At 40.1% G+C, this 22,846-nt stretch overlaps 1 protein-coding gene across 1 annotated transcript; it reads right to left on the bottom strand.

Annotated features, from left to right (window-relative positions):
* Positions 1–18,654: 18,654 nt before the first annotated feature.
* On the bottom strand, positions 18,655–21,849 carry cbln2b (cerebellin 2b precursor). The gene is made up of 4 exons (XM_031282162.2): positions 21,518–21,849; positions 20,614–21,146; positions 19,812–19,931; positions 18,655–19,708 (listed from the first exon to the last, which is right to left on the bottom strand). The coding sequence occupies exons 2-4, from the start codon at positions 20,899–20,901 to the stop codon at positions 19,511–19,513; spliced, it is 606 nt and encodes a 201-aa protein (XP_031138022.1). The 5' UTR covers positions 20,902–21,146; positions 21,518–21,849; the 3' UTR covers positions 18,655–19,510.
* Positions 21,850–22,846: the final 997 nt, after the last annotated feature.

Below are 22,846 nucleotides of genomic sequence, written 5' to 3'. Positions count from 1 at the left end.
TTTAAGACAATGACATATTGTAAATTATAATGTATACAACTTGATATATAATATCCCACAGACGCTACACGGAAGACAATACTCACAAGCAATGCTTTCTCACCAGATATCTGACGGAATGCAAGATTTCCAGGTGCTTTTCCATCACAGTCAGCAAGGTTAAACTCCAGAGAAATTAAACAAATTGCTCCTCTAATGCAGAGTAAAACAAATGGAGAACTTTAGTGCACATGTGGAACCCTCTTGGGTTCTAATTATGTAAAACTATAGACATCAGAAGGCACTGAATTCTTTAATGAGCACTTGAGAGAACAAAGGGAATTTAAGTGCATGTTAATAAGAGAGGCGAGACAACAGGAGGAGGCAAAATGCCACAGAAAGAATCACTACACATTAAATGGGGGCATTTGCTAGCTTACCACCAACGAGCAGCTTCTGACAGTTACACTGGGTACCACAGAATAGTTGAGAGGAATCTATTTCTCAATGTGTTTTGTTTTTTTTGGCTGTACAGACATGTCAGAATTAGCACACAGCTAATGTGCTAATAGGTTCTCAATGGAAAGAACATACAATAAATTGAGATGAATTAAGTGTCAGAGAATTGATATTTTTCTATTAGTGCGGTAGAGGATGAGCTGGTTGAGGTTGCTCTCTCCACAACCTGCAATCAGTGAAGTGACGATGTCCCTCTGACCAGTGTGCCACATGTAGGTACAAAATTACAGGTTAAACTCCCCTATCAGATCCTGGGGCTGCTGGTGGCTTCAGCAGTGCCACCGGCATAGTACTATTTGGATTCACTCAATAACATACAAGGCGTGATGTGTTTGGGAAGCTGTGTTCCACTTTGCTAGTCGGTAGGTTGGCCAATTAGCATTGACAAAGACTCCTGTGTGTATAGGCAGGCAGAGCACCGCCCAGATAGCACATTTCTGTTCAGGAACCAAAATGGATCGCACTGTGGGGGGTCCTTTAATCCCCACTGTTCCACTGAATAATGTTTTAAATCAAGAAACAGTGGTGCAGGATAGCCACCTTCATACTCCTATGCCTGCTGTCTGCATACCATTGCACACCTTGTTAAATTAACATGTGTGCATATCTTTGTAGTCTGCTGTGGACTGTTGGCATGTGTACATTAATGTGAGTCTGTATAGAGTGCATACATGCATTTGATATTGTGAGAGAGAATACATGTGTGCACACATTCCTGCAATAAAGGAACAAATCAGGACTTAATTGCTAATTAATGAACAACTAAAAAGTAGTAGCCTACCTGAATGACTATATTTGAGGGTTATACAGTAGATAATTTCAGTCAGGACACTCACGTCAAGGTTTTAGCCATTTATCGCAGCGATATGCATTATAAGTTGGCGATATGCCTCTGGTGATGTGATGCTCTGGAACATGGTACGTCTCTGAAAGCAGGCAGCAGAGTATGAGTGAGGATGGAGAACTCAAAGATGAGCGGGAATATTGGCTCGCACAGAGGAGAAGGGATTCAAAGGTGATTGACCCTCTAGTGGACCAGTATTTTACTCGCTAATGATAAAACGTACATAGATAAATTCCCCTTCTCCCTTGTAGTAAACTCCCTTGCATGAGCATGTATAAAGTGGGTGTTATAGTCATGTCATGCCATCAACAAATCCTTATCAAATAATGTTGGGCGAGATCAATGAATATCAAAAGTTAGTCTGTCTTTCAGCACTTTTTAACTTCCTCAGCCAGTCTGTGGCACTCATTTGTTTTCATCACAAATGAGATGTGATGAAAAGTGAATCATGTGACAGTATATACTTCTTCTTTTTAAATTCAATGTGAGGCTGGCTCGAGATAAACTACAGGGCCGTGTTCATTATAATGAAGAAAAATGTCACCCAGTGCAACAGTTTGGTCACTGATCTGTATTTAATAGTTTCTGACGCCTATATCAGGCTTTGGCTTCACAGAGAAACATATGCTAGTATGATCAATTCATTGTTGATTTTGGACTTTTCGTGTGATTTGTTGGCAAAAAAAAACAAAACAAAAAAAAAACATCCTCCAATCAATTCAACAGGTGGGGAGACAACGTGTGATTAGGTGTTAAATAGCACGTAAACAAGAACTACAATTTATCTTTCTTATTTTATTCATATTATAGAGTTAATATTGTTGTGCTTATAGTGGTGCAGAAATTACTAGGACTGTATACTTCAAGATTACGTCACCATTACTAACCATTTATGTTTCTACTGACGTTAAGTAGCACATCATCTTATCAAACTGACAAGAAGCCTGAGTTCTAACTGTAAATACTCCATTAGTTTATCACAGACTGCAGAAATGAAGAAAAGTCATCATATTCAAATTACATTTATATTGATATTAATTTTTTTATTTTTATTTAACCTTTATTTAACCAGGAAAAAATCCCATTGAGATTAAAAACCTCTTTTTCAAGGGAGTCCTGGCCAAGAAGCAGCAAAAAAGTTATAAACATACAATACGATTACATATACATTATGAAAAACAACAGCTTACGTGTTAATGCTTTAGTGTGTAACTATTTGATATTTATGAACATCCTTTACATTCAAGCCATTGCCAAATGAGTTGATACAAAGCTAATTAAGACTATCAGCTCCACACAACTCTCTCTGTATTTCTCAGTATGGCTACGTTCAGAAGATTGTGTCGTCCGGTGACTTTCCCGCGTAGAAACTCGAGTGAAGATAATTACCTCTTCTGAAGAGTCCATCATGTTTTTTTAATCATCCGTGTCCTCCTTGGTTACAAGCAACTGTGTGAAGGGGGCTTGGGGGCGGTGCACGGCCACGTAAGGCTTGTATCATGTGGATGCGCCGACAGTTTTGTTGTCATTACTTAGAATTCCTAATGGGGGCAGCAGAAACTACGCACTATAGCTTTAACACCCATATGCTGTATTATTTGCTAAGCTCCTAACTGTTCAGACATTTTTTTTTTAGATTAGCTTCATCTTTATTGTCATTGTGCAGAGTACAAGTGCAAAGACAACGAAATGCAGTTTGCGTCCAACCAGAAGTGCCAAAAGAGCAGAAAAGTGCAAGGCGATATACAAAGTATAGCCAGATATAGATAGGTGGTGCATATAGACAGGACAAGAAATATAGTGCAGTGTAAAGTAGTATACAGTTGGTTTACAGAAGGTGGTTTAGATTAATATAAATTAAATATAAATATGTGCAGTGTATTAGCAGTTACCTTTATAAGAGCAGAATAAATATGGCTATGTAATATGAACAATGTATGAACATGTACAGATATGTGCAATGTAGTAGCAGTAACATTATAATAGTAGTAGTAAGAATAATATAGACATATGCAGTGTATTATCAGAATATATTATAAGAAAAACAGAATAAATATGGATATTCAGTATGAACCATATAGACACATATGTACATTATGTACAGCTATGTGCAGTGTAGTAACAGTACCATTGTAGTGCAGAAACAGTAACATTATAAGAGTAGTAAGAATAAGTGTATGTGGAGGATGAATAGTATGAAGAGCAGTAGAATATGGCTATGTATAAGTGTAGTTATAGTTATTTGTGTACCTTTATTGCAAAGTGTTACAATAAATGCACTTACATTCTCATATCCCACACATTTGCATATATATGAGCCTCTCTAGTAAGAGCATTGAGTAATTGGAGTGAAGGGAGCCATACAATAGCAAAGTGATTCAAGGCATGTGATCCAAACTTGTGCTTCAGTTCAGTCAAAATGAGAGTCTTTGTTTGGCATGAATAGCTGCAAATCAGTACTGTACCTTGCAAGAGGCTTGAGCAAAACTGTGGTACTGACAGAACAAGGTTACCACAGAGATGCTGAAAGATGTGGAACAGTGCTAACTCAAAGCAAACCTCAAAAGACAAAAAACAAAAGGTTTGATCATTTTCCAAAAAAGTCTTCCTCTGTGACAAATGGAATATTAAAGTATTTCAGTGAGTGTTTTTGTGAATTATCAAAATGTTTACTCATCTTTAGCCACATTTAGCCAACTGTGGCACAACCATTACATCTGACACTGTTTCCTCATTGACTGAAATTTTGTTTACTCTCACCAACCTCAAAAACACCATTTCCCTGTGAATTGGCCTGGCCTTAACTCAATGATTAATCATATTGCTTCAAAATGGTGTGAGATTTTTTACCTCTCTTCCAACAGCAGAATTAATACTGGACGAAGAAGAAAGCTATGGGTATTTCATCCTATTCTATTAAAATTTCACAGCACCATCTTTGATTTCCATAGTCCAAAGTAAGGTAAGCCCCAGGGCGGTGATGGGCTGTCATCCCTCCCCTGGGGGCAGGAACTGCACTCTTCAGCTCCATAATGATGCGCCTGTCTTTTGAACGAAGAAGCCTATGCCATGGCCTATCACTTAGCAAGCTAAACTAAGCAGGGGCTGGTGGGTGAGAGAGAGAGAGAGAGAGAGAGAGAGAGAGAGAACCAGAGTTGGGGTGGTGCAGGTTTGGCTCCTGGCAGATGAAAGCTGTCCCTTTTCAGAATTTCAAGCAGAAATGTGGCAGATTTAAAGCACGATTTCTATGACATACGGTATTAAACCATGACTTGCTGTAGCAATGTGGCACACAGGTCAATTAGTTTGCCATTCAGTGTAAATAAGTCAACCTCTTACTCATGGAACTGAACAGAATACGACAGAATGACAACAGTGCTCCTGAAAAGACCACAATCTATCAGCTTCAGCAGCCAGGATTCTCTGTATTGTGCTCCTTATAAGAATGAGGTAAGTGGAGGCATGCTGCAATGAAATACATATTGCATAAATGACAAGCAGTAATACAGCTGTTGTTGTCCTAGTGTCGCACTGTAAATATGAACATTCTCAATCTGGACATGGCATAATCACTGTTTATCCATTATATCCTCCTCCCTCCTGTTGAATTATCCTCAATCATTCAGTAATTGATGCTGTAGCATTTCACGCTCATATTACCCAAAACTGCCTTGGTTCACCACCCTCCCTGTCTAGATCTTCATCCTTTCCTCAAATATCCCAAAAGCTTCTTTCTCTGCGATTTTAACTTTAGATTGATTTAAGCTCTCCTGGAATCCAATTTGGCCTGTTTGAATGTCCTTATAATCTCCTGGTTTGATTCACCAGGGGACTGTTGTTAGTTGAACAGAAACAGCCCATGCAGCAGAGAAGTAAAGAATAGCATCACACACATTGTGGAGCAAAGGAAGTACAATACGCAATAAAAGAGGAGCAGCCTGAGGGTGCATTCACAAGGACTCCCTTTCTTCCCCTGCACTTTTTTTTTTAATTGTTAAATCACATAAATGCAGGAACACCTGGGACAGCCCATGAAGGAGGAAGCGGAGTGGGGAAGAAAAGGGGTAGGACGGGTTAAAGCACCACCCTAAAAAAGGATATCTGAATATAACCGGATTTTTTTATAGTCTGTGTTAAGGATTAAATACAGCCCACACTGCTGAACATGGATCAAGCACTCTTTTTTTTTTTATTCCTTCCTGCCCACCACTAACTGAACAGTTTGAGAATCTAAGGGGTTCAACGCAGAACAGGTGGATCTTTTGATGTAGGGCATGTTTTAAGGTTCATGTGTGGTGGGTTATCACCCCTCATCCCTCTGTTCCTGAGCACACAAGGCTTTAAAGGTCCAATGTGTAGGAATTTCTCCCATCTAGTGTTGAGATCATATATCACAATCAACTCTCTCGCGCCATGCACTTCAAAGTACGTATTACAGCTACGGTAGCCTTCACACTTCAAAAAGCCGGTCTCGTGCTCTTTTCAATATCCTTTTTCTTTTCCTGGGTGAAGAAGAAGACTCCTGTTCCTGAAATTTGGATTTTGAATAAGTGTGGTCCTCCATGTTTCCTTCTTCAAACTTGCCGGGGCCGGGAAGCTACGATACCCATTGCCAGCATTAGCAGCACCTGTGAGTTTATCATGTGACAGCGAAAACGCGAAAGGCGGAGCAGTATGTCCTGTATGTCCCTCACCGGCTAACGTATTTCAAGATGGCACATGAATATGGAGTGTCTACCCCAGTTCATGCGACTGGAAATGTAAAATTTCAAGCCAAAAGGAATACTTGGAATTAATGGTTGTGGTAAATATTCATGAAAAAGGACAAGTTTGTGAATGGGCAACACAAATTTTGATAATGAACAACTAAACACGTTACACACTGGGCCTTTAAAGGAGGCTAGAAGTGACTACTGTAGCTGGCTTTCCTTTTCTATAGAGAGATGAAAGCATTTCGATTGTCTTTACATACACGTGCATATGTCCTTCATATCCGTGGGTTTGACAGCTGTAGATTGCGCGGCGTTTTGTGGTTTCAGTTCACAGAAGCTCAGTCTGAGCAGACAGCTGCCTGGCTGTATCCTCCTCATGCACATTCAGATGAAAGACAGGAAAGGTAGAACCACTTGCCTTAAAACCTCTTTGAAGTAAAGTCAGAACCTAAAAAAATATATGTGCAGAGATGGGAAGGAGGGAAGAAAAGAACATTGAGGAATAGGTATCATCTGATGAACCTGTGGGAGATGGAAAATCAAGTGTAGGGTGAAAGAGGAGAAAGAGAGACGGGCGGGGGGGGGGGGTACAGAAAGTGTTTTGGGATGGGAATGCACTTGGGGAGTAGAAAAAGCACACCACCTTTGCATTTAAAAACACTCCAAAAATTTGCAATATAAAAGGCAGGAGTAGGAAGACAGGACACAAAAGAATATTCACAATACCTCTGCAAAAAAAAAGACGCCGTTTCTTCTGCTTCCTCACCTCTCTGCCTGGGTAGAGTCTCTCCCCGTTGATCATGATTTACCGTCTGAAGATGCATTGGCAGTTGTTGACAGAGTTTGTGATGGTAGTCACAGTTATTCCATAGAGATAGACGAGGGAGGGGCGATGAGGGGAAGTCGACTCTCCTCTCTTGTTTTCTTGCTGACTCTCTTAACTGTGTTTACACTTTCAACACTGACATCCAAAGGTATGTAAGCTGATAAAACTTCCCTGCCAGCTGAAATGTAATACTGACGGAACATAAGGTTAGGACACAAGTGAATGCACAAAAGTCAGTGTTCATTTTGTATTAAATCCAGAAAAAAAGTATTGGATAATTCATAAGTAACTGTTACATTTTGTATGTTTAACTTTAGCATTGATTAAAATGCAGAATTCGTATCATGATTTCATCCTGTTTTTCTAATTCATGGTTCAGTTCATCAAATAAGGGAAGATATACGTATATTGTCCCTCAATATAAGAGAACAATGAAGTCCATCTGTATTTCAGAGAAAAATACATAAAAGGAAATAAAACAACACATCATTCAGCGCCTATAAAAATCTACAAAACCATTAGCCTGACTAATGGTCTTGTAAAATGAATAAGATGGAGCAGCTTTTGAAAAAAAATCCAGATTTTAAAGATTAACAGATGGTGAAAAAGCCTCTTTTTACAGTGACACGGAGACCCAACACTTACATTTCCATCCCAATAATATCTAAGTCCTATTTTAGGTGAAATCTAAGAGTTCCTATTGTACGAGGCCTTATTCCCCCAGAGGAGGCGAGCACTGTGAGGCACTGAGATGCTGTGATCATGCCCAAGTTTCATCTTAAGCGTCTGAGCCATGATCGCAGGGAAACTTGAAGTGAAAACCGCAAGAGCAGAGAGTGGAGATGAGAGAGGAGCAAAACAACTGATTTCCATCAAAACAGATTGTCAAACCAGATGGGGACTATTCGAGAACTGGGGCAGAGTGGATGGGAAGGACTCTGATTGGACAAATCTCAACACAAACCAGACACTAGCTTTAGAAAAAAATGGATCTCTAAGCACTGCTGTCATGTAATTCTAAATGGTTTTCAATAATTCTGAATTAAGTTTTTTAGTCAATACACAGAATATTTAAGTATTCAAAATGATGAAATTCAGCATGGGATTGTACACTTTGTAGAGAGAGGCTTTGTGTGGAGGATTTTGCTCTCTGGAGCTGCAATCTCAGGGTCAGTCGAGATGGCTGCGTTTAATATCCTGGACAGAGGTAGTGGCTCTGACCTCTCACCTTTTGAGTATAATGTCACTGCGTTACCAATGGGGAGCCTTTGTACTGCTTCAACGTGTGTGTGGTTTGGTGTGTATTGCATAAATTACTCCTCCTCCTGAGCCATTAGTGCTCTTGGAATGATTCTGCATGCTCCGACCATAATCATGGTGCCTCTGGCAACACCTGAGCAAAGCTCATCAGCATGCCGGCATTGGTCTCGCACAAGGTTCTCCCCAAAGTGGATTGGCTCTAACGCATCCTTTAAACATGTCATCTGAGCCAACGCACGCTCCACCTCCAACAATAGGCTGTTTCTGTCAGCCGTAGAGCAAACACACCAGCTCATTCGCAGGCCAAGCGAGGAATGGATTAGATGTTGTAGGATAACTGATCAAACAACAAAAAATTTGATATTTAATTGGTTGCATGAAGAAAAGAAGCACTCTGACTAAGCAAACACTTTGAGAGCTTAGGCTCAGGTTTAAACCTTTTAAATTAATGAATTAATGGAATAGTTGCACATTTTGGGAAATCCGCTGATACGCTTTCTTGCAGAGAGAGTTATATGGGAATATCGATACCACTCATGTCTGTACGCTAAATACGTAGCTGGAGCCAGCTACGTTAGCTTAGCTTAGCATAAAAACAGAAAAACGGAGGAAAATGGGAGGTAGCGTTTCTATATTTGGTTGCGTTTTCATAATTAGCAGTGTTTCTATATTTGGTTGTATTGTCTGAATTTGCAGTGTGTCTCTGTATTTGCAGCATGTTTCATTATGCTGCATACATGTTGTCAAACTGGTTAATACCTTTTCTTAATGTGTCTCATCTGCATTTTCTTTAGCTGCAATGCATTGAACTGTCAGAGCTTGCGTGAAAATAAGTTTCCTTTCCCTTTATATTCCCTCATTGAGCTTCTCATGTCAGGAGGGGGAAAATTAAGGTGATTATTGACACTGAGATGAATTTACATCCTCACTGTGGTAGACTTATCGCAGGCTGGCCTTAACTCTCCAGCCTATCGAAAGTCTCTCTCTCTCTTTTTTGCCCTTAAACACGCCTGTAGCATTCCTCAAGGTCCCCCCATGATGCCTGAGGCTGTGGAGAAGCTCAGATGAACACAAGCTCAATTCAGTCCTTCCACCAAGCCTCTCCACTCGTATGTTTATGATAAGATGAGCTTGACATGCTTAGGCTTTTATTTCTTTCCCCATGGAGACATTGATCTGACCTGCAGCTACATGCAATTTGTCAATATTGGAATTCTTAAAAGGTGTATAGACAAAGAATAATGACATGAATTCCAGGTCCCAGGAGAAGATATGGCACTAACCCTCTTAAAATATATATTTTTCCTATAAGATTTGTATTGAGAAATACAGGGGCTCCTTAAATCCTTCCTATTTCTCCTTTACAATACCTCAGAGTATAGTGTACTATACTGTGAAGCCGGTGCTATGTGTTATGAGCTAAAATTATCCAATAAATGGGTCTCGACTACATGACAAAAGCACTATAATTATAATGAGTTCCAGGACACCATTACATTTCTAGGTTCGGTTGCCACATCTGTAAAGTTATGTAGAAAATCCCTTATGTTTCATAACTCTTCTTCTTATTGTCTAAAATAATACATGTAGTTGTGACTGTCAACGTGTCCAAAAACAATTGTCCAGCAGCAGTTAGGAGCCATGTATGTATCATTATTAAAAGGCAGCATCATCCAGGAGTCCAGGACAATAGCTTATTAAAGAGAGAAATAATGATGCCTGGGGTTGTCTACATGCTAAGATCCTCTATGAATGAGGCCATCTTGTTTCAGCACCACTCCTGCTCACAATACTGTATGTTCAGTACAGGTGTGTTACACTGAAATGACGAGAGATGGTGTAAACTTGTGGAAGGACTTTAAGCAACACCTGTAATTCATTGCTAGCTAACTATCTTGTTAGTTGCTGAACAATAATTCTGCAAGATTGTGCAGCAGTTTGCAGTTTTGTCACCATAACCAGAGCCGGTCTACGGAGAGCCTGTTCACTCCCTATTTAGCCCCATTGTACCGAATTTGGTTGCAGTTCCACCAGAGTTCCACTGGGGGTGATCGCAGGTGAGTGCAAAATGAATAGGACTATGGAGCTAGATGGCTAAATATGTCTCTTTCGCCTGATTGCCGTTGAGAAATCTCAGATTTGATTGTAGTTTTTGCAAGTTCAACATGGATTATAGGTCGAAAGTTGAATGAACGAGTACTCATGTCCTTTCGATTTCTTACAGGTTCAGTCATTGTTGTCCATAACACGCTAGCATTCTGCTAATGAATGCTGATTGGTCAGTGAAGGACTGATTACGACCAGAGATCCCGCTTGATGGCATCCAAAGCAGAACCAGAATGTCAGAGTGAGAGAGGGAGAGCCTAACCTGTCAGTTGTATTGTTGATGCCTTGAGAGAAAAAAGGAAGTGACTCAGAGCTTGCCGTAAAGCAGTATCTCTGGCCGTACGATGTGTATGACGTCATTGACATTTTAAAAGCCGTTTTAGAACATAAAAACAAATTTAAAAAAAAGCTAGAACACCCAGCAGTGTGTATTTTCTTAGCCTCCCCTTTCAAATGCAACATTCAAATTACTAGACAAAAAATTATATCCTGAGAAAAGTGGATTTTGAGGGGTATAGCTCCAAAGACCACCATTTATTCTGCACTCGCCTGTGGGCGCACCCTAATGGAACCAGAGTGGAACTGCAACCAGTTCAGAAGCCAGAAGTATCAGAAAGTATTAGAAGTATTAGAAAAGTGAGCTTCAATCCCCAGACCGACAGGATAAATCTGGGTGAGGATAGTGAAAGAGCAGCGCTTGTCCCTCCCTCATTACCACCACTGAGGTGCCCTTGAGCAAGGCCGTTAACCCCAACCGCTCCAGTGGAGCTGCTCAGTGGCCAGCACATCAGACTGTGGTTGTACTGGGCAGCTTCCAGGTATGGATGTGTAACTGTGTGAATGTGATCAGGGTGTTCCTACAAAAGAGAGGATTCCTCTCAGTGAACCTTCCCTGAATAAATAAAGGTTAAAAAAAGAGCACTGTTCAACTGTATTTGTCCTAACTGGACAATAACTTTCTATTCTAGAGTTTGATCTGTGCTATTGATGGGAGGGCGTTATTCATTCTAATGATGAGAATGTAATGCTTGATTCTTCCTTCTCTAAGCACTTTCTAATTTATAGTCAAGTATGAATGCAGCAATTGGGTTATTGGGATAATAAAAATTGTGTTTTTCATGGGAAGAAATAAAACTGCTTTCTTATCACCATAAATAAACAATAAATACATATTTGAACTCGCCAAAATGAAAAGCCTATCCAGATTTACTCTGGTCCGGCACTTGTTCGGTCACTCCCTTCTTTTCTCTTCTTAGCTTCCTCAGTCAATGTCATCTTTGGTATTTTCGAATCTGCCATGATGTTGGTAGCAGCTGCTGAACCCACTTCTGTTGCCCGATCGCCCGGCTCCAGTTCTGGTATTACACCAGCGGCACTACATCAGAATGTACAAACTGTGTAGATTTAGTATGTAGTATGGATTTGGGGCATAGCTAAAAGGTGTTGTTCGTGCTGGGTTAGGGGTTACTTTCAACCTCTCTGTTATGCAAAATATTACAGGGATTTCTTTTTAAATGAAGTTATAAACACCTATGTTACACCTATATGCTACACTGGGTACATTCTGTACTTAGCTTCACTCACTATAAGGTGAGAAAGCTCCTTTTGACAGACTGATAGACTTAAATGTGGGTCGTGATTAACACCTCCTGTGTCATGGGAATAGTCACTTTCCTCTTTACATACATTCATGCCATCTTCATTTCAACTATGTTGGGAAAAGTTGTCAGTTCAGCTCATTATCGTGTAGAAATGTGACATCAAACATGAAAAAAACAGCCCAAGGAATATAATCAATATGGAACTCATAACTCTAATTCTCTAGACACTTCTTATCACTGCACCTTGTGTTATATTAAAATGAATTACTTTTGTAGTAGTCATAGCATGCAATCTGGAGAGCTGGTAACTGTCTGGTCTCACTATAAAGCAATACAGAGACTTAAGAGATATAAGTTAACAGATGTCATGTCTCCGACAGTGTAGAACAATAGTGCAGAGGTTTCATGTAGTTGTGGGTGCTCCGCATACCATCACAGAGCTGTGGCAAATTTAATAATCTATAGAAAAGTCTCTTAATCTCTTAACATCTGTAGGGTGACAGGAATCACGTGAGAGGTGTCAGCCAGGTGGTGACTTTGTTTAGTTTTCTTCTTGTTTTATTGAATTTTTTGCAAAATATATTTGCTATAAGCACACTCTTCTTACTATAGTTATAGCCTCGCTTTGCCAGAACCTCCTCCAAAGCACGCTGGAGGAGAGTCTGGCTACTCAACATAGCATTCGGGGATGGGAGGAAAACGTGCTCTGGTTTGTTGGCATTTCTTTAAACCAATCACAATCGTTTTGGGCGATGCTAAGCACCGGAGAAAAACCACGGTGCCGCTGCAAAATAGGCTCAGAAGGAACTTGTTTTGGTGGAACGTGTACGTTTAAAAGTTGTTTTAGTCGTGCAACAGAAAACTCAGATTAGACAGATAGTCTAACTAGCTGTCTGGATTTACCCTGCAGAGATCTGAGAAAAGGTTAACCATGGTCCTCATAAATGGACCGGAGTTTAAAATGCCAACACAAAGGCAGCGCAAGGCAACGGATATCTGGCCTAAATGAGTGAAATCTGGTGGATTTTCTAACAATAACGGAGCAATCCCTTAAGTGGAATGTCAAGGATATAGACTACTATAGTTATAACGATCCATGCATACAAGAGAAAAAAGAAAAAAAACACTTACATTTGACACCTGATTTGTGGTCTCTTTGGTCCCATCTGCTAAGAAAACAAACTGTGGATGAAATACCTCAAATATTGAGTTATGAATGGGTTTCCATTAGCAATATAACATATACTGGTTTCTTGGCTGTGGTTGGTGGTGATAGTCTATTTCCAGTTACTGTAGCAGGAAATGTAATCTTATTAAACCCCATGTTATATCCCTTCCAAATGATCTATAAAATTACCATACCAAGAATCCACACCTACACCTGTAAAAATAGTCTTATTGCTGCTGCTGCTGCTGCAATGTGTTCATGTTAGTCATTCTACACATGCCACATGTGTGTGTATTTCCCTATGTGTGTCCGTGATCCAACAGATCAACAACTCGCAGTGTGTGTTTTGTCATCTTCCCCAGCTAGTTCTGCTGAGGCACAGTTTTTCCCATTCTAATGAATGTAGTTAAACTGGTTATAGATGCTGGGTCCAGGATGCCTTCTCTTCAGGCTTGCTGTGCCTGAATCTAATGTGTAGACGGATGATGTATTGGAACCATCACATCAAGGAGTTGTTCATATGAGCCTGGGTTGCCTGGCTCCATGTTGCTTACTGTCGGTGTGTGGCGGGGGGCTGAGGGGTGGGCTTGGACGAGTTTGTATTTTCTTTGGGGAATTGCGTGTTTCAGCGGTATGGATATTGCAGGCTGTGGCAGAAGGAATAAACAGACTTTCTCTGTCTTTTTCCTTCGCCCCTTTTTCTTCAGGGATGGGCCTGTTCACAGAGGCGGTTCTGTGACTGATGTTTGTCTGTGTTATGCGTCTATTTATTTGTTTGGCAAACAAATGCATTATTAACAAGCCACTGCCACATGTTATCCTCTCTGTGTATTCTCCGTATGCATCAGTGTCTTTCTATTCAAGTGCAAATTAGTTAGGTCACTGCACTACCTCAACTGTAATCCCAAAGTCTAAGGTGAAATTTGTCTCAAAAGATTTATTATAACATATATATATATATATATATATATATATATATATATATCACCTGATATAGTCTTTCAATTAAGAATATCCCAATGTGCAAAAGTGCTTAATTCTGTCTTACTGCCTGGTGGAAGAGGGCACAGGTGGTTTTATGTCTTATGCAGGTTATGTCTCCATGCTTTGCCGACAAAATGCCACCATTACCATGGCCCATGAAATTAGCAGGGCTCATTTGGAAGGAAGCCTATGGAAAAAGGTTTTAAAGATGATATTAAGAGGTCTGGACCATTAAAAGTGGTGATAAATCCTGACATTCAGTATGCACTTCCTTTTTAACTCACAGCCACATTAGATATTCGATTGAACGGGCCCCTAAGTGTCATTTCAGACCCAAAAGGAAGTGCCTGTAGGTTTGCCTGGGAACAGCTTGAATAAAAATAATGCTGTGAAAGGCTCATTCACACACACAATTACACTTAAGGCAATTTCAGCCATAACAGGGAAAGGACTGGGAGAAAATGAGTCTATGGCAAAAGACACCTTTTCTGAGACTTTTCCCCTCATGCATACCAATGTATTTAGCCCATCTGCAATCAAAAGTAAAGGTTGAAAATCTTGTTAGGGTCTCTCTCCTTTGGCACTGTGTCTTGAGAAAAGATACAATGCACGTCCACACACTGAAAAGAAGAAAGAGCTGTAGAAATTGATGAAATATCCAAACACAAATATCGCATCAAACTTGGCTTCATTAGTCAAACAGATCAGCCGGTGAAAATGCACATTTCGAGATAATTACTTGATAATTGTTGCTTCTCGTTACTTTGTTTTCCGTGGCTCTGAGAGGAAGTGAGTGAAACAAAGCGCTCAACTCCTCTGCTCTTAAACTACAGTTTTGGATTTAAGATAGATCAGGAAACTATTTCTCAAAGGTCTTGCAGCGTGCCGGCAGTATCAACATGTTTTCTTGACCTCGGGTCTCTGAATGAAAAGTAAATGTTGGATCTGAAGCAGACAGCTTCTCACTGCTACAGAAAAGAAACGTCTTTAGTCTTTAGTTGAGGTCAAGTTTATCCTCAGTATATGCTCTTACTGGAATCTGTGAAGACAGAACTCTTCAGACAAGTGGATGTTTCAAGGTGAAAGCACCAATTTCTTTATACTACCTACGCTATGAAACATAATATAACAAATCTAATTCCAAAACGTTGATTTAGACCTATTTAGCACTGAATATGAGACAGCGTATAACATTTTTGACATGTGAGGAAATTATCATTGGTATGAAGCTAATAGCAACTTTGTGACACAAATGGTGCTGATGTCAGGGTGGATGAAGAGCGGAAACTGTAAATTGGTTTGTGCCACAGAAAGCAAGATTATGAATAACTATTGGAAAAGAAATGGTACAAATTAAACCCTGCTCTTGCTTGATGCTAAAATAGAAGACTTTGTCATTTACTACAAATAAATAAATAAATTGCAGTGATGTTTGATGCGAGGAGGAAGACGAGGGTGGCATTTATCTTGTTTACACAAATGATACATTTTTCTTAACGTGTAAAAAAAAAAAAAAAAAAAAACAGAGAAAAGATGACACTTAACCTGCCAACTATCGTCCTTGTTAAAACTGAACAAATCACCTACTGCAGATATGCAAAGGCAATGTAATTAAATGTTTAGAGACCGCAGGAGGAGCTGAAATGAATGTCAAAGCTGTCTTGATCTTCAGAGGACAGCTTTCAGATCAACACCAACAACAAATTCTAAATGCTAAAATGATTTTAATGTTCAATTTTTTCCTGCCGTGGATTAAAGATATGTTTTGAAAGTTCCAAATATAAGCCACTTTGTTCAAGGCTAAATGAGCTGGAATTACACTTACTGTGATGTGCTTGCATGCTAGTGCATAATGCTTATAAGTGTAAATGTGTAGACTGCGTTGGTGTTTACACACTAATGATGACTTTCCTCTGATGAGTCTATTACATAATTTAGACTCCAATGTAAAGAACACTGCGGCACCTTCCTGCTGTGGGGGACCCACGTTGTCGCCAGCCTGTGATCTTACTGCATTTGCTGTGTCCTAGAGTCATACAAATTAAAATGACCAATCTTCAAAGGATGTCTATCATGAGGAATAAAATATTTAAAGAGACCAAGAAGAACAAATAATGCTTTAAAAAGCAAAAAGGTCATATGAGTTCAGGGCTTGTCAATGGCGTGTGGCCTACAAAGCACAGTGAAATACCATCTGTGCTTCCATAAATAAAAATGGACCTCATATTTGAAGACTGATTGTACTTTGGGGTGGAGAAATGTTATACTCAACATGGCTGGAAACGTAGGTGACTCTACTTTCACATCTGCAAATGAAAACTACCAGATGGGCTTAGTAAACTGGAGGAATAATGGTATATTTTATACAACATTTGGAAACAATGTGCCTATGAAGGTGCAAAAAATATTTCTTTTTAGATTTAACATAAAGATCTCAATGAACATCTCTCATCTTGCACTTTAATAACCCAATCTATGGAAGTTATATTTTTTTTACATGACGGACTACATTTACTCTTATTTGATAGTAGGCGATAACCAAAGTGTTTTTGTTTGAATTTCTCATTTGCTGTGTGCACCGAGTATGTGTTTGACTGCTGTCTTAATTACCTCAGGAAATCATTTGGAAACAGACTTTTCATTCAAATATGGGCACAATTAGCACTTTATAGACCCGTTGAACACAAGCTCCTAATCACTCAGTTTCCGCTGCCTTGTGCAGTCCTATTACTTGCATCAGCAGGCTATCAGCAGGTTTTTCCTTTGTTCTCAGCTGTTGTGTTCTGTTACTCACAAGATAAAGGTGTATATATATATATATATATATATATATATATATATATATATATATATATATATACCTTCATATAAAGCAAATAGCCACGTAGAATAAGCAAGCATGCAATCTCAAGTTTCCAGATGTTCACATGTATGATATCATCAGTTATAAATGCAAATGTTTTCTGAGCCCAGAAGCTCTGGGATTTCATTCTTATCCCATGATGAACAAACAATCACTTCTGTTTTCTTATGTTTGTGTTTGACACAGTGCAATTGTTGAATGTGTTTCAACAAGCTAAGGATTATTTTAAAGTGTTGCAATAAGGCTCTTAACTCTTCTGGCTCCATTGCTCATAAACTACATTTTTTTTTCTGCCAATGTCATGCTGGTTTTGTTTTATTTTCCTAATGTTCAGCCAACCAAAGGGTTAAGTCACTCAAGAATCTTATTGATTTAAAAAAAAAAAAAAAGCTTTACAACCTCAACTCTTGAGCTGTTTCAACTGGTTTGATTGACTAAAGCAACACATTGTTTATAAACCAATATTCACAATGTCTGCAGTGTATCCCCTTTTGTCTTACACAAAGTAATTAAGAAGCCATGTTTTGTATTTATCAGTGACTATTCTTTCGTTGTTTTTTTTCCCCCAAATCTTCTCCTACAGATGCCCCTGTTTTAGTAAGGACCGGTTTGCAAAAACACCAAAGCCCATCTTGCATACAGGAAGTTTAAAAGTGACCCCAGAGTTAACACAGCAGCTTTTATAATACAACAGTGCTCGCCTTCACAGCACTAAAAAAAGGTCAAATGCTTTTTTCCAAACTAAGCTGAAGCAACACAGTTTGCCCTTTGACCCAATAGATTCACATCAGAGAGATAAGCTTGGGTATCTTGACCTTATAAATTAAAGACAACTTAACTGCAACTTCCATAATTGTACAAAATAGTGGGGATTTCTTTCTGATATTGAGTTGCAGCGTACTTTTGCTTTTGCTTTTGTTCAGTACATACCTCAATTGCCCCGAACTCATCTGCAAAAAATCATTAATTAAAAGATTTTGACACAAGTCACTTCTTTGTTTTGATTCAGATTTAGAGGTGGCCTTGAATTTAGTTAAATGTGTGTGTGTGTGTGTGTGTGTGTGTGTGTGTGTGAGTGAGGTGTGTGTGTGTGTGTGTGTGAGTGAGGTGTGTGTGTGTGTGTGTGTGTGTGTGTGTGTGTGTGTGTGTGTGTGTGTGTGTGTGTGTGTGTGTAATTATCCAAAAACGTTGATTTTCAAACAAGATGGCATCCAACTATGTGATAGGAAAAAAGTACACTACAGGGGTGGGGACTGGGGACTCTTTGCGCTTGTTAAACTACAGTGTAGACTAGTTTTGCCTTGTTTTATCACACCATCCTCAAGCCTCCAACACGTGCGATTCTCCATCAAAATGTATGTTTGTTTAATTCGGGGTGCGTTTATGCTCTATAACAGGAAGCGTTTCTCTTCCGTTTCTTTCCGCCCTGCGTAAAGGCGCTCCTGTGTATTGTGTTGCAAGTTGATGCTCAGTATTTCCGTTCCAGCAATGCTATTCTTAAAAACTATATTTGCATGTCTAGTCGTTTATCTTATGAAAAAAAGTCGTTAGAAGTATTTCAACAAGTAACAAGTGCTGCTGCGAGACTTTTTTAATGAGGAGTCTAACTGTATATTTCAGCACCGCGGACAGCGACTAAAGCGAGCTGGTCATACGGTCTGTTTCCTCCTGAGGCCTTTGGTTTGGTTTAAACTAACTCTCTCACTTCGAATAATAATAAAAACACTTTTTGTCCCCCTGTTGTCTTAAAGTGCAAAGTCATGTAAATAAAAAGTGATAAATACGCTTAGCCTATACAATACAATATATTTTATTAAGCGGGACATAGGATTCGTCTATTATTTCCACAATGTACATTTGGTGAGCAACGTCACTGAACATTAAATCAGTCAAAGCTACGCAGATTCCGAAATGTAGAACACACAATAATGTGAATATGTACTTTGTAAATTATATAAGTATTCTTTAATAAAAAGGCTCTAATTCGTCTCTGGTGGCTGAAATATGTCGCCTTTTTTCTCTTTTAATAAACTCGTCAGCGGCCTACATTTGGCTTATTTTCAATATGTTCAGCATCCAAACGCAACACCATTGACAGCACAAAACAGTAAAAGTAAAAACTTCCATTCGTGCAAAAAAAATGCCTTGGGCGTGAGAGCACTTCTTCTCAGGTTGTCCATAATTCCACATACTTCACTTGAACGGAAACCATATATTCTTTAAGGCTATACAAACATAAAATAGAGCATAACACACTCGGCCTGTCCAGGACGTCAGTTCTTCCACTCATCATCTTCTCCCTTGTCCATTTTGCCCAGGTACACACGTTTGTCTCTTGGCAAAGTTTGTTTTCCAAGCAAGAAAAAAAAAATCCACATTCCCGACAAGCACACGCCACTGGCCGATCAATACGTTTAATCATCCAGATTGTGTGAAGTTGACTGATGAATTTGAATATATGAAACTCCAAGGAAACGTTCATATTTGACTAGATAGTGGACGAGTGTAGGTATACAGATTTCCGTCGGCTTCCTTGGCAGACAGTTATTTAAATTGAAAATAAATGGCATGTTTTTTTTCTTCTTTTTTTTCTTTTTGTTCCTCAACCTAAGCAGAGTCCCGTGCGACGTGGATCATCGCAGATTAGATTATAGAGGAAAGACTAGAAAGCCTGAGAAGGTGGAGTATTTCCATCCGCCCATTAAGGTGCCCCGTTCCAGCTTCAGAGAGACGCGGTCCTCCCGTTCAACCATCAGCAGTACTCCGTTGCTTGCGGCCTCTCTCGTAACGTCCTGGTCACCGGCGAATGCTGATATAACCGGATAATCATTCTGCATCAGGTTCACCTGCAGGAGAGGGGAGAGTTTAGTCCCGTGCTCAGTTCTCTCGGTGTACGGAAATACCATTATTAAATGCTAAACACAGACCAAGTGTTTCATAATTGCTCACCTGTATGGTTTGTCTGTTGTAGACCTTCACCACGTGAAAGCTGAAACTATATATCCCCCTCCTTGGAGCCTGGAAAACACTTGCTTTGAGATCGAAATGGTTGCCGATGTTCACTAAAACCTGTGACCAAGAAGGGCGCAAAATGAGACAGCGCTTAACCCCCCCCCCCACACACACACACACACACACACATACACACACACACCCCAATCTGCATGCTTCACTTAACACAACAGCTGATTTTGAAGTAATGTATTGTTCGTCTCTGCCACGCATAGTGACTACAGAGAGGCTATCAGTCATACTCTGGTTCTGGTATGCCAAATGGTTTAAGGCTGCACACTCGCAGTTTGGGATGGGTCCCAATTTGATGCGTATAACAGGCCGCTGTCCAAAGACCTCAGCCGTGACAACTTAGTGGAACATCCGAGCAAAAGCAACACAATGCACATGTAATTTCGGCCGAGGCCTAAGACGCAATGATCCTGCATGGATGATCCCTCGTTTTGGCAGCGCATATTCTGAATCACGCCAATTACGCACATTAAATTAACCATTTCCAAAGGAAAACATTGTGTTCTTTAGGTTATAGATAGATAGGGCTCTGATCACACAGAGCGGATAAGAAAACAATGAAACCTGACCTGAAAGAAGTTCTGTATATATATAATATATATATTTTTTCATGGTATTGTAGAGAAAAAAAGAGAAAATGGCAATGTAGCTACGATATTGGCCCATATCTGATTAATAATCGACTTTTGCTGTACTGTGTAAGTGCTAAATTCAGTAAACATCTGACCTGGTCAAAGTAGATGGTCATAGACGTGTTGCTCATATCTGACGGCTCATGGTTGGTTCCACGCACGGCGGAAAAAGCCACCTTTGCCCCAGCGGAGCGGACTGATATGCCAAGTGAGGAGGTGACCGCTCCGTCCGAAGAAGGGTTCGAGTCGCACACCACAAGACACTTCCCTTCGAGCACGATGGGCTCCGAGTCGTTCTGACCGAGGCAGAAAGCCACGTCGCATCCCAACAGGAGGACCAGTGCCAGTATGGCACAGGGTCCCGGGCAGCGCGCGGGCACCATGGTCGGATCGCTGATCCCGTGCACACTGATACAACCCGGCAGCCCCTTGGAGGTTTGTTAGTACTCGATCACCTGGTCCAGACTTACTCCTTTCTCTTACCCTCTCTCTCTTCCTCTATCTGTGATGCTCCCTTACTCTACCAAACACCCTCTGACTCACAGACGCACTCCGGCTGAGACTCCCCTCCCTCCTCGGCGTCTTAGTTGATTTTGAGAGAGTGTTCAGACAACTGTTGTTGTAAATCCTGATGATTAAAGAGACAAAGTGAGAATGTTCATATCAGACAGCAGTAGGAAAACAATTTCAGTTTAGTCATTAAACTTAAGTATATTCTGTGTGCGTAAAATTGCTATCGTGCGTAAAATAAAGGCAGTCGCTGTCAATAAATACCACAATCTAAAAATCGCGTTGTAGATATTAATACAAATTTTCAAACCAACTATTTTTGCTATTGTGGATTGTTTCCTATAACTGTGCGCCACAACACGTTGTAACACATTAATGTACAAGGAAAATTATGTTACAGTTATCTTTTCTCCTCGTTCTAATTGGTAATTATGGTGAAACAAGCACTTTGCAGCCATTTGTGTTGAGAAAAGGTAAATCACGACCTACCTGTGCAATCCATCCCGCTGGTATGCTCTCTGTCTCTCGCAGACTGTGAACTGAGCGCTCAGATCGCTGCTGCTGAAAAAGCAAGAGTCTCTGGGCTCCCTTTCGAGGGACACCTCACGCCCATTCTGTGTGTGTAGCCACTGCAAAAAGACTTCTCAGAAGTATCCCGCGATTAAGAGCACATGCGTGGACTAATAGCTTTGTTTACATAATAATCAGTTCGATGTTGTGAGCTCAAGGGCCCCTCGGGACGACAGAGATCACTTGCTCTTAATGTCTGTTGTTTATATGCTGTGGGTTTCTCATGTCTCTCCCTGATTAATCCGGAATGAAGGGGATTGCAGCTGATAACCTCGCTGTTGCATGGTACATTCAGCATGCATGTATATGTTACTAATTTGAGACTTAAACAAGCGTTTGTATGAGTCCAATAAAGATACTTGTGCGCCATCCAGTGGCGGATTTGACTTCTGCAGGAATGCTTATCAGTGAAATCAAAGCATAAAATTGATTAAAATACCAAACGTGTGTGGTATCTGGCTTGCATGTTTTATTGCTTGGTGTGTTCTCTCATATTAGAAAATAATTTTGCATGCACGTCACATTTAACAAACACCACATAAGCAAGTTGAAAGAAGGTGACACTTGATAAAAGCCCATTTCACAGAGAATGTCCTGCGCCTCTCTGTACCACCCTTGGCCTTTCTTTTCAATCCATGACATGTCATCATCCTTTGAAGAGCCCTGTAGAGGGGCTCTATCAGTGCTCCACACCTCTGAAGAGTCTGAAAGTGGGCTTCATAAGTGGCGAACCCTCAGTTAGACCTTTAATGAGCTGTCTTTTCCCTTGTGAAGATATGCTAACTGGCTGCATTATGCATGATGGCACTCACATCTGCAAGAGAAGGCACTATATAGACTGTCTTCATCGGCTCAAGTAAATAGTGGGAGGAAAAGTCTGCATTTCCTTCAACATAATTTATTAAAGCAGTATTTTGAATGCATGCAAGCAAATGGATAGGCTGAGAGGACAAAATTAAATCTTTTACTTAAGAATGTCACTATTAATAAGCATTAAAATCGTTGACACAAATACAGAATATGAAGCTTCCATAAATGCAACATCCTCATATAATGATCCACAACTTGCAGTACACAGAGAATACATTATTTTAGACTTAATCATCATGATTCTTCCCCCTTTTCTCAGCCCCATTTGACAAACATTGCACTGTCAGAGCTAACTGACAAACCATGCAGAAGGGTGACATCAGGTATCCAAGAGCCACAGCTGACCCCAGGCCTTCAGAAGGACACACAGCTAGAGAA

This window comes from Sander lucioperca, chromosome 1, assembly GCF_008315115.2.
Source record: "Sander lucioperca isolate FBNREF2018 chromosome 1, SLUC_FBN_1.2, whole genome shotgun sequence".
NCBI classification, from domain to species: domain Eukaryota; kingdom Metazoa; phylum Chordata; class Actinopteri; order Perciformes; family Percidae; genus Sander; species Sander lucioperca.
Note: the sequence above shows the minus strand (reverse complement) of the source record. Positions and strands in the feature narration are given on the sequence as shown.